Here is a 12,570-nt window from a genome sequence, read left to right as displayed (position 1 = left end):
TACACGATGCTCTTTTTCTATTAAAGTACTCTACCTTTAAGACCTGATTCACATGCTACCTCATCTGTGAGGCCTTCTCTAAGCCTTGGTGCTTAATCACTCCCTCTGTACACTCCTGGTACACTCGATGTGAGTGCTTCCCTCCTCTGCCTGTGTGATAACTGTGCTCCTGTCGGGGTTCCCCACAAAACTGAGCTCTCTGGGGGCTCTCTGATAGTCTTGCTCATCTTTATGTTCCCCACAAAGCCCAGCACAGTGCCTGATAGAGAAAGCTCCACAGTCTTCCAGTGGAATTGAGCTGTTTTAGGGGAAGATGGGTGAGGTCGTTTAGGTCCCTCATCCCACAGCATTCAGATCACCATATTCTTCAACTGGGCACAAGTCTGGACTTGGTCCAGACCATCGACTATGTTTCTAAGGAAGCTCAACATTCCATGCTTCAGTACTGGCCTCAAAAACAAACAAACAAACAAACAAAAAACAAAGACAGCATACTACCTTCTGCAGGAGGTGTTACAGTGCTCTGCTTTCTGTCCATAGATGAAGTAATCGTTGAAGCTAGAAAATATTCAGAGGAAAGTAGGTGAAATCAATTTTAGATATTTAAATGGAGTGAAAACCATGATTTCTCCACAAGAGCTTGTATACAACATGATAGAAAATCAACGAACCATAACTAAAATTACACAAAAATCCTTGAAAAAGAGAAATTAGAAGCTGTTCCATCACTATATGGGAAAAAATATGTGAACATTTGAAAAATTACATTTATAAGCTGTTAATCAATGATTCCCCATTTATGTGACACCTCATTTTATACGTAAAACTATTCTGTACAAGGTAACGCAGCCTCCACCCATTCTCTAGTCATAATGGATTCGTCCATCATGGGCACCTCACATGAGTTGGGCTGATGATAGTCCTTTTCCAGATGCCACACCCTGATTAAAATTGTCTGGCCCAGTGGTAGGCACCTCACCCAGCAGGACAAATCAGAGTACTTTCTCAAGAATTTTGAAACCAGAATTGAGAAGAATAGTTCATCCGTCTTTCTCCCCCATTTTTCTACTGTGACGGTTAATTTTATGTGACAACTTGGCTAGGACACAGTACCCAGGTACTTGGTCACACATTATTTGAGATTTTTCTGTGAAGGTACTTTCTATCAGTAGACTTTGAGTAAAGTAAATTACCCTCCATAATGTAGATGGGCCTTATCCAATCAGTTGAAGGTTTTAATAGAAAAAGACTAACCTTCTGGGAAAGGGAATTCTGCCAGCAGTCTGCCTTCAGACTCAAACTGCAAGTCTTCCCTGGGTCTCTAGCCTGCTGGCCTACCCTGCATATTTTGGACTTGCCAAGCCTCTGCAATCGTGTGAGCCGATTCCTTAAAGTAAAACACTCTCTCTCTCTCTCTCTCTCTCTCTCTCTCTCTCTCTTTATGTCTCTCTGAATCTCTCTCTACAGGATGTATGCCCAACACACATGTACATCCTGTTCTGTTTCTCTCAGGAACCCTGACTAATACACCTACCTTGGGGTTAAAAAGTAAAACTATACATAAAAACTATACAAGCATCAAGCATTCTTCTATTAGAATTATCATTAAAAGGTGAACATTACCCCAACTGTAATTGTCCTTGACCATCTGCTGCATTAATGAGTTGTTTGATGTAACAAGATCTTCCATTACTGAACTTATGCATTCTGAAAAGGCATATGGAGTAAAGAGAGGAATATGCATTAGTATTTCTGACTCCTACCTAAAAATCACATTTTTTCACATCCTTTGGGCTATTTTAGGGTTGCAGTTGCCAATAAATACATAAATTATGACAGGCAAGCAAAAGTCTCAGAAAAAATTTTTCTCAGTATGAACTTTTGAATTGATCTTCCTACCTGTTTGACATACCCCTACTTTCAGTCCAGAGTGCCCCTTACCACCCTCCTGTCTTTATAGTCAAGTCAAAGTATTTCTTCTCCCACGCTTATATGCATTTAATCTATCTCCAATTGTGAAAAAGTGTTTTACTATCTGGTACAGATTTTTCAGGCACCAGTGATGAGGTAGAAGAAGTTCAGAAGTGATGTGTTGGTTGGATGCTGGTATAGAGCAAAAAAAGGAGCTTCCTAAACATTGTTGAGATCACATCGTACAGACAGCTGTCTATTAAGTTCAGATTTTATAAGGCGAGCTCTAAGTGAGAATAAGCATTTTTAGCGTATCAACTCCTGGCAAATACTCACTAGGCATAGAGACATCAGAACAAACAATAGCTTCTTCCCTCCATGAGCCTAAGGTCCAGGTGAGAAATTAGCTATGTAAACAATAATAACATAAAGTTGTTGGTATGATGATAGCAGTATACATAATGTCCAGAAGATAAAAAGAAGAGATGTTTCATTCTAAGAGTGCAGTAGTAAGAGATTAGGAAAGACTCTACAATAGATAATATTTGAGCTGGATCTTAGAAGATCAGTTTTCCAGGAAGGTAGAAGGAAAAAGAAAATTGCACAAAGAATGACATTTAGAAGAAGGCATGAAGCCACGGGATTTTCAAAGAACTACACATTATGTATTATATTGCCATTATGTGAGAAAAACTGGATGTGTGATTAGAATTGCGGCTGGATATTGGCGGGCTCTAACTGTGGAAGACACAACACTCCTAAAAGTTTTCACAAGGAAATGATACACTTCTAATGCGTCTGCAATGGATGTATCTGTCCAGCAAAGAGAAACATTTTACAGTAAAATTCAGTGCACAGTGTTTTTCTGGAGAAATTTTGAATACACTACTTCTCTTAGCTACCATTTTCTTTTACAAAACATTGATAAATAATAATTTTTGAACGTTAGAAACAGATTTTTGGTAATTTGCACATGTTATTCATTTTAGTCTCTCCACATTGACAGGTATTATCATCCTCATTTTAGAGATGAAGAAATATAGATACACAGTGATGAAGCAATTTGGCCAAGGCCACCCAACTTTTAAGCTGCTCCAATTGCCCAATTATTTTCATGCGAGTAGTTCTTCCTGCAGTGAGTAGGAACCAAGGGTTGGATCCTAAGAAATACACCAGGATAAATACACTACCCAAATTAACCCAAATTGAGGGAGTTGGAGAAGATAGTCCAAGCCATGTTTCTGTAGAAATACTGATAGACAACAGTCTGAAAGAGCACATCAAAAGGCAAGTCCATAAAATCAGGATTATAATGGCACATGGATACAAGCATTATGAATGCTGGATGTGAATGGGAATAGTTAAGCTAAGGAGGAAGATTTGAGACAATTGCCAAAATTCATGGGCCAAACCCACCACTCCCTCACAAGACTGTAAGCTCCAGGAGGGCAGGGATTTTCATCTATGTTGTTCATTCTTCATCCTCAGTGCTTAAAAGAGTGATTTGCGCAGCTCCCTGGCAGGTGGCTGGCTCAAGGTGGGTTGGAAATAAAGGTCAACACAACCCTTTAGCAAGCTGGACTAAAGATATGGACAGTTAGTTTACAGAAAAAGAAGTATACATGTCTCTTAGTCATTTAGAAAGAAGCACAGCATCATTTATGGTAAAAGAAACGCAAATTAAAACTATGCAGAAATGCCATTTCTCACCAATAAGATCGTCAAAACCCAAAAATTTGACAACATACTGTGTTTGCACAACTGTAGAGAGATAGGCATGCCAACATACTGCTGGTAGGAATGTAAAATGTTACCGATTCGATAATGGAAAATATGACAGTAAATAGCAAAGTTACATATGCATTTTCCTTTTGACGCAGCCATATCACTTCTCAGAATCTATCCCAAAGATATGCAGGCAACAGTATGAAAAAATATATATACAGAAGACTCGTCATTACAACATTGTAATAGCAAGACTTTTAGAAATAACCCAAATAGCCACCCATAAGGAACTAGTTGTCTAAATTATGGGACGTCCACAAAATGAAGTATAATGAAACTCCTAAAAAGAATGAGAGATATCTTTATATTACTATTATGGAGTGATCTCCAGGGCATATTGTTAATGAAAGAAGAGGGACCGATAGAAGTGTATACAGTATCACATTTTGTGATATGCAGCTAAAGCAATGCTTACAGAAAAATTAATAGCTTTAAATATTAATTACAAAATAAGAAATATCTAAAATCCCCTTAAAGAAGCTAAAAACAAAAGAGAAAGAAGAAAATAATAAAAGGAAGAGCAGAAATCAACAAAACAGAAAACAAGCAAAATCAAAAGCTGGTTCTTTGGGAGTTCCCTGGTGGTCCAGTGGTTAGGACTCGGTGCTTTCACAACCAGGGGCCGGATTCAGTCCCTGGTTGGGGAACTGAGATCCTGCAAGCCATGGCGTGACAAAAAAAAAAAAAAAAAAAAAAAAAAAAAAAAAAAAAAAAAAAAAAAAAAAAAAAAAAAAAAAAAAAAAAAAAAAAGGGGGAAAAAAAAAAAAAAAAAAAAAAAGCTGGTTCTTTGAAAAGTTCTTCAATATTTATAAACCAATAGCCATATTTATCAAGAAAAAAACAGAACACAAATATCAGGAATGAAAGAAGGGACGTTAACATAGATACTACATTCATGAAAAGAATAACAAGCAAATATTATCTACTTTATGCTAATCAAATTCAGTAACGGATGAAATGGACAAATTCATTGAAAGACACAGCTTTCAAACCTCATTTGGGATTAAACTGATCATCTGAAGAGCCTTATACTTATTAAAGAAATTAAATTTGTTGATAAAAATCTTCCCATCAGATTGGCTACACTGACAAATTTAAGCAAACATTTAATAAAGAAGTGATACCAGTTCTACACACAAACCCCCTTCAGAAAATACACAAGGAGGGAACACTTCCCTACTCATTTTATGAGTGTAGAATACACTGTTCACCAAAACCAGGCAAACACATTACAAGTAAGAAGAATGATGGAGCAGTAACCCTTATAAACTTTAAGACACAAAAAATTTTCACAAAGTATTAGCAAATCAAATCTAGCACTTGTGATACAACATGATCATATAAGGTTTCTCTCAAGAATGCATGTTGATTGAATACTCAGAAATCAATGAAATTGACCACATTAACACAATAAGGGAGAAAAAACATGATCATTTCAGCAGATGTAGAAAAAGCGTTTCACAGAACTCACCACTCATTCATGATTTTTAAAACTCTAGGAATACAAATAAACTTCCTCAAACAGTTAAAGAGCATCTATGAAAATCCTATAACTAACATCATACTAATAATGAAATATTTCCCCTCTAAAATCAAGAACAAAGCAAGAATTTCTGCTCTTCTTTTTAATTTTGTACTACAGGTTCTAGCGATTGCAATAAAGCAAGAGGAAAAAAAGGCATATAGATCAGAAACAGAAACATAAAACTGTCTTTATTTGCAGATGACATGATTGTTAGAAATCTATAAAACAGCTCCTAGAATTAATTGAAATTAGCAAGGTCATAGTATTAAAATGCTAATGTTTTAAAACAATTATATTTTTGTATACTAGCAACACATAATTAGAAAATAAAATTTTTACATCAATTCTATTTATAGTAATGCAAAAGAAAAAACTTAGGAATAAATTTAACAAAAGATGCACAAGGCTTATACACTGAAAACTACAAAATATATTACTAAGATAAAGAATACCTATATAGATGGAGATAAATACCTTGTTCTTGGATGGAAAGACTCAAGAGGTCAACTCTCCTCAAATTGGTCTACAGATTCAACACAGTCTTAATTAAAATCTAGTAGCCTTTTCTGTGGAAATTAAGAAGCTGAAATTTATATGGGAGTGCAAACCTAGAATAGCCAAAGCAACAGTTAATAAATGAATAAGACTGGGAGACTCATATTACCTAATTTCAAGCTTTACTCTGAAGCTGCACTGATCAAGGCAGTCTGACATTGGCTAAAGGATAGGCACATACTTCAACAGAGTAGAATAGAGAGTCTGGAAATAGACTCACACACTTGTGGTCTATTGATTATCACCAAAAATGTTAAGGCAATTTAAAAGGAAAAGAAAAGTCTTTTATACAACAGATGGTGGAACAGCTAGATATCCGTATGTAAGATGAAAAAAAAGCTTTAACCACTACTTAATACCATACACAAAAAATTACCTTAAATTTGATTATTGACTTAAATGTAAAAAGCTGAGACTGTAATAATTCTAGAAGAAAACATAGGAGATCATCTCTGTGACTTTGGCATATACAAAGATTTCTTATAATACAGAATAACAAACCATGAAATAAAATTTGATAAACTGGACATTATCAAAATTTAAAACTTTTGGTCTTTGAAAAAGAACATTAAGAAAATGAAAAGGGAAACCACAGATTAGGAGAAAGTATTTATAATACATGTATTTAACAAAAGACTGCTGTGTAGAATATGTGAAGAACTTTTACAATTCAATAATTTTAAAACTCAATATTAAAAAACAGGCAAATGACTTGAACAGACACTTCACCAATAATATATTCAAATTGCCAATAAATACACACAAAGATGTTCAACATTAGTAATCGTAGAGGAAATACAGACTTAAATCACAGTGAGATAATGATTACACACCTATAAGTATGGCTAAAGTTAAAAAGACTGATAATATGTATTGGCAAGAATGTGAAGCAACTGGAACTCTCACACATTATAAATGGGAATGTAAAAAAGTATAACTGCACTAGAAAATTTCTGGCAGTTTTTTCAAAAGTCAAACATATGCCCATTTATAACCTCACCATTCCAATCCTAAGTATTTACCCAGGAGAAATAAAAACATATGTCCACACAAAGACTTGTGCATGAATATTCATAGCAGCTTTATTCACAAATAACCAGAAGCGAGAAACAACCCAAATGCCAGTCAGCAAATAGATAGATTAGTTATCCATACAATGGGGTACTATTCAGCAATGAAAAGGAATACACACAATATTGATGAATCTCAAAAGCATTCCCTTGAGTGAAATAAGGCAGACACAAAAGAGTACACTACACACTACACAAAAGAGTACTGCTAATGTAAAATGCTAACTAATTTATGGTGACAAACAGCAGATCAGTGGTTGCCTGAAGATATGGGAATGAAGACAAGGGTGGACTACCAATATACATGGAGGAGTATTTTGGGAATGATAGAAATGTTTTGTATCTTGTTTGCGATGATGATCACAGATATATGCAACTGTCAAACCTCATCATAATGTACCTTTTAAATGGATGCAGTTAATTGTACATAAATTATCCCTAGATTTAATTTAAAATAATATCAGAAACATCAGGCTGTAACACACATAATATTAGAACATGCTTCTACACAAATAAACATAAAAGAAAATACAAATGCAAAACCTTGGCACTGAAAATACTGTTTAAAAAAAACCCTTTTCCATCTAAGTCAAAATCTTCAGTAGAAGTAAGATGTTTTGTGATTTGACTACTAATGAAACCTCTTAGTCACTTTGAGCACTCACTTTGAGTTTTCTTTCCCAAATCGTCCTTGTCATATGCCTGAGCAAGCATATACCACCCACACAGTAGACACTGTATAGGCATTGACTGTGCAAACCCATACTCCAAAGGCTTCCTCCAGTGAGTGAAAAAGGCTCTCAGAAATAGCACGTGGTTTTTTTGCACTACTTAACAGTTTTTATCTATTGTAAAATCCTGTGCTCTGCTGGGCTCTACTGACTAAAAAAGTTAGAGATAGGCATTTCTGATAATTTCACCGTTCTCGATAAAAACCTCTGATTCAGTAACTGTTATTAACCAAAATAGAACATGGATTATGCCATACTTAAATAGTCAGTATAGTGCCTTAGATTATTATTTCTAATGTATGAAGGTGGAAAACAAAAAATTACAGATCTTTCTGCCCTTTCATTCATTGGCAAGGTTTTGGGAGAATACAAACAAGCAGTAAGGAGTCTGATCAAATGTATTTTAAGCTAAAAGAATTCTAAAATTGAAGCAAAACTGTAGCTTAAAGTATCTGGCTATGCTCTAATAAAATTACCATATAGCTGTAAAAGACAATAATGTAGAATAGCTTTATTTTTACATTTCTTCTGATATTTCTTTCTAAAACTTGAGGCTTCTATGCTAGTATTGAACTAATTAGAAGTCATTCTTATTGCTTATTATGGTCTTTGCATCTTGTCATCTTTATTGTTATTTAACATTTAATGAACTTACTATCAACTTTAAAAAAAGGAACATAGAATACAAATATATTGAATATATTTCAATACACTGAAATCTGTGGGAATGTTCTGATATTTTACACAAGGAAAATATTTGGTGTTTCAAGCTCTCAAATTTCAAAACTCTGCAAGTTATCATAATAAATACAGAACTGGACATTTTTGGATTAAGCAATGGCAGGAAAATATGAGGGATATGAGTTTTACTTCTTACTCTGCTTCTTCCCTGAATGATTATAAATAATTAAATGAATTTATTTACTCTAGTTCTCTCCTCTGCAAAACACAGACTGTCATCCTTACTTAATAAGTAAGGAATAACGAGTGAAAGGTATCCAATGAACATTACAAACTGAGGTTTTAAACCCAGTAAAAAGGAAACCGTACATCTCTCCTAAAGATTCAAGTTTCATTTAAAATAAATGCAACTCTGAGACTGAGATCTTAATCACACAAAGAAAACTAAAATTACATTGCCAGAAGAACTTTATTTAGCTATACTGAGCACATAACTTTTTCTAATCACCAGTATGGTGAAGTAAATACAGTATAGAAAACTTTACTATAATTTTTTGGCTCCAGAAAGCTTAAAATATCAAGCTTAACATTTTAGTTAGTATATTTGTACTGTGTTTTATAAAACTACATATTGTGGATATAGGTTAGACATAAAAGTATTATTTCCCAACAGTTTTTAGAGTTATGAATGGATTCAAGCAAGAAGAGACATTGAATTGTTTTCTTCAGAGGTCTTGAAAATAAGATGAATTGTCATCCAAATAGTCTAATTCTATTTCTGCTTCTAATGCAATAATTTTCATGTTGGGAACTAGTGGAAGTCCATGATAATTGGCCAGAAAATCCATAAACTTTGTAACTTTGGGGGAAGGGATCCTAATTTACAATTTTTTTTTCTGGTATATAATTTAAAAGTACTCCCACCCCTGTAAGAATAATTGAAAGCATAGCCAATTCCCCCCCCCAATTTTATTTTCTAAATAGCAAACAGGAATGGTTGGAATAACAGACTCATGTGATCTTTTTCTCTACTAAAGCTACCTGAAAAGTAATGCACTAATTTTACGAGAAATTTTGGAAGAACAGAAATAGGTTTTTTTCTGCCTTCTTTCACTAGTTTTCATTGAGATGGTATCTTAGTGACCACCTATCACATATATAAGAGCTTTTGGACTGGTGGAGGGAAGCTGCAAACTGCATTAATAATATTTATTTATTCAATTACAATAGCTAGGCACTCAATAAATGCCCATTTATCATGGAGCTTTCAATCTAATGGGGACAATACACATTAACCAAATAATCAAATAATTATGTGAAATTGCAATAGCAATAAATGAAAAGTACATAAAATGTACCTTGAGTAACTTATCCTAGTACTGAGGCGTGGTAGGCAGCCTCTAAGATGACGCCTACTGTTCCCCCTTCCTGGTATTCGTGTCTTTATAAAATCCCCTTCTCTTGAGTGTGGGCTGGATTTACTAACTCACTTCTAACAAATAGAATACAGCAGAAGTGATAGAATGTCACTGCCAAGATTAAGTTATAAAAAGACTGTGGCTTCTGTCCTGGTGTTTTCTCTCTCACTCACTGTTGGCTCACTGTGAGAATATAAATATTTGTTAGGGGGTAATTTATTATGCAGTGATAGGTGATTAATACATGGCCCAATGAACAAGAAGCTGATAATAAGAAAGAGAATGAGAGGAGAATATTCCAAATAAAAGTAATTTTATGTGCAGAGAACATGTATCTGGAGGGAATATACTAGGATCTGAAGAAAGACCAGGGCTAAAAAAAAGATAGTTTCAGCTTTTGCTATAAATCTAGTCTCCCATAATGATTTCAGGACTTTTTCCCTGAGACAGATGTATTTTCCTACAGAAGGAGAAGAGAAAAAATAAATAAATGTTTGCCATTTTGGCAATATAAAATGAAACATGCCTTTTAGAATTAAAACTATCTCCTTCATCTGTCTCATAGCTTAATATTTTTTTTTTTTTTTTTTTTTTTTTCTTTGCGGTACGCGGGCCTCTCACTGCCGCGGCCTCTCCCGTTGCGGAGCCGGACGCGCAGGCCCAGCGGCCATGGTTCACGGGCCCAACCGCCCCGCGGCACGCGGGACCCTCCCAGACCGGGGCACAAACCCGCGCCTCCTGCATCGGCAGGTGGACTCCCAACCACTCTGCCACCAGGGAAGCCCCTTAATATTTCAATTAACATGATCCTTGCCTCCAAAAAGGAAAGAAACTGAAATGCAAAATACGAAATTTTTTATTTTAAATCATATTTGTTATTTCTGCACCAGAATTTTTCCAGGGGAATAAAAACTATTTTGCAAACATCTGAAACTTTATGATAAAAATTATTTATATTAATGAACAGCAGCTACATACTTAAATATAGTTAAATCTCAAACATAATATTGAGTAAATAAATGTAGTTATAAAATAATATACGTAGTATGATTCCATTTATGCACAATACCAAAAAAAAAAGGCAAAATAAATTTTATCGTTAGGAACTACATATGTACATGGTAAAATGTAAAAAAAAAAAAACAGGGAATGATTATACACCAAAGAGAATGATTATCCCAAAAGATAATGGCTACCTTTAGAGCAAAGTTTGGGAGCTATAATTGAGGAAGAATTGGCAACAGTCTATGTCTTAATTTACATAGATATTCACTGTATAATTGTTCTTTAAAATGCACATATATCATACTCTGCAATATATGTTATATATGTCACTATACAAGAAAATTAAAATAAGTACAAAGAAACACAAGAATACTTACTTTTTTTAACATAATAATGTCAACAATTGATCCTGGTATCACAACATATATTTCGTGTTCTTACAGTGTGAAAGTGATTTATGTTTTAAAATACATTAATTTAGTAGCAGACAACACCTAATTAGGTGTTCAGTAAACAAAATATTGGGTAAAAACCCAAAGTTTTAGCAGAGACAAAAATAGAAAAAAAAAAACACCAAAATTAGAGTAAGAAAATCAGCTAACAGTTTGGCTCTTCCATTTATTACCTCTGTAATTTTGCACAAATTACTCTCTGAACCTCAGCTGCTTTATCTACACAAATGGGAATTTAGTATCTGATAACAGTGGTCATTTAAATTTGTAAGGGGAAGGATGATTATTTATATCACTGATAAATGATACTAGGAGAACTAATTAGCCATTTGGAAAAGAAACATGGATAGGATACAATGCTAATAAAAACCATATTTCTGGGAATAATTTTTGTGTGTGTGACGCTAGTCACAAAGTCTGCATCATTTTATTAGGACACAGTATTAATGAAAGCCATATTGTTGGGCTAATTTTTTTGAGGCAGTTACCATCACATAGTCCAAAACTAGTTAATGAAGACAGATTTGTTCTCTAGCTCATGGAAGATGTTGTACAAATGTGTATCAGTGATCACAAGGGTCAGTGTGTTCAGTGGACAGATCATGAATATATATGCATATCAAATATACAAAGATACAGACATACCACCTTTAACTGTGCTTCACTTTACTAAGATTTTTACAAACTGAAGATTTGTGGCAACCCTGTGTTGTCAGATGATGGTTAACATTTTTTAGTAATAACGTTTTTAAATTAAGGTATGTACATTGTTTTTTAGACATAATGCTATTGCACACTTAATAGACTACAGTATAGTGTAGACATAACTTTCATATGCACTGGGAAACGAAAAAGTTTGTATGACTCACTTTATTGCAATATTCACTTTATTGTGGTGGTCTGGAACTGAACCTACAATATCTCCAAGGTATGCCTTATGTTCTAGGATATTAATTCCAGCATAATTTTTAATTCCAAGAAAAAAAAAAAAACTAGAAACAACCAAAAAGTCTATCTGTAGGGGCCAATTAAATAAGTTATAAAATAATATCTATGAAAGAGCTTTGGAAACTGCAAAATAATTATTGATATGATTTTTTTTAATGTTTGTAAAATTCAGACACAGTATTAAGTGTTTTATATATATCATTTAGCTTAATCCTCACAGCAACCCCAGACACTATCTCAGGGTTTCTGGGTAAAATCTCCCAATTTAAAAATATTGGCAACAAATTCAATTTTAAAAAATATTACATGAACCAGTCAAAAGTCTCTTCAAGCCAGATCCAGCCCATGGGCTGCCAAATTGCTGTCTCTGTTGTGGAAATTAGAGAAGAGGCCACAACCAGAAACATTTAAAATTAGGGATCTGTTGGAGGAAGTGAAGTTAGCAGAAATGATGAGGAAAAGTAGAAAGTAAATGCAGTGTCTTGAAGC

The 12,570-nt window shown here is 34.3% G+C and overlaps 1 protein-coding gene across 1 annotated transcript in view; it reads right to left on the bottom strand.

The window, feature by feature from the left end:
• CD200R1 (CD200 receptor 1) overlaps positions 1-12,570 on the bottom strand; it is a 33,315-nt gene that overhangs the window by 11,815 nt on the left and 8,930 nt on the right. Inside the window, exons 2-3 of the mRNA XM_007458156.1 lie at positions 1,624-1,707; positions 499-558 (exon numbers count right to left, since the gene is read on the bottom strand). Of these exons, the coding sequence (XP_007458218.1) occupies positions 499-558; positions 1,624-1,707 (144 nt within the window). The remainder of the gene's footprint in view (positions 1-498; positions 559-1,623; positions 1,708-12,570) is intronic.

This window comes from Lipotes vexillifer, unplaced genomic scaffold (genome assembly GCF_000442215.2).
Source record: "Lipotes vexillifer unplaced genomic scaffold, Lipotes_vexillifer_v1.1 scaffold1303, whole genome shotgun sequence".
In the NCBI taxonomy this organism is placed as follows: Eukaryota; Metazoa; Chordata; class Mammalia; order Artiodactyla; family Lipotidae; genus Lipotes; species Lipotes vexillifer.
This window is presented reverse-complemented; position numbering and strand designations above follow the sequence as displayed.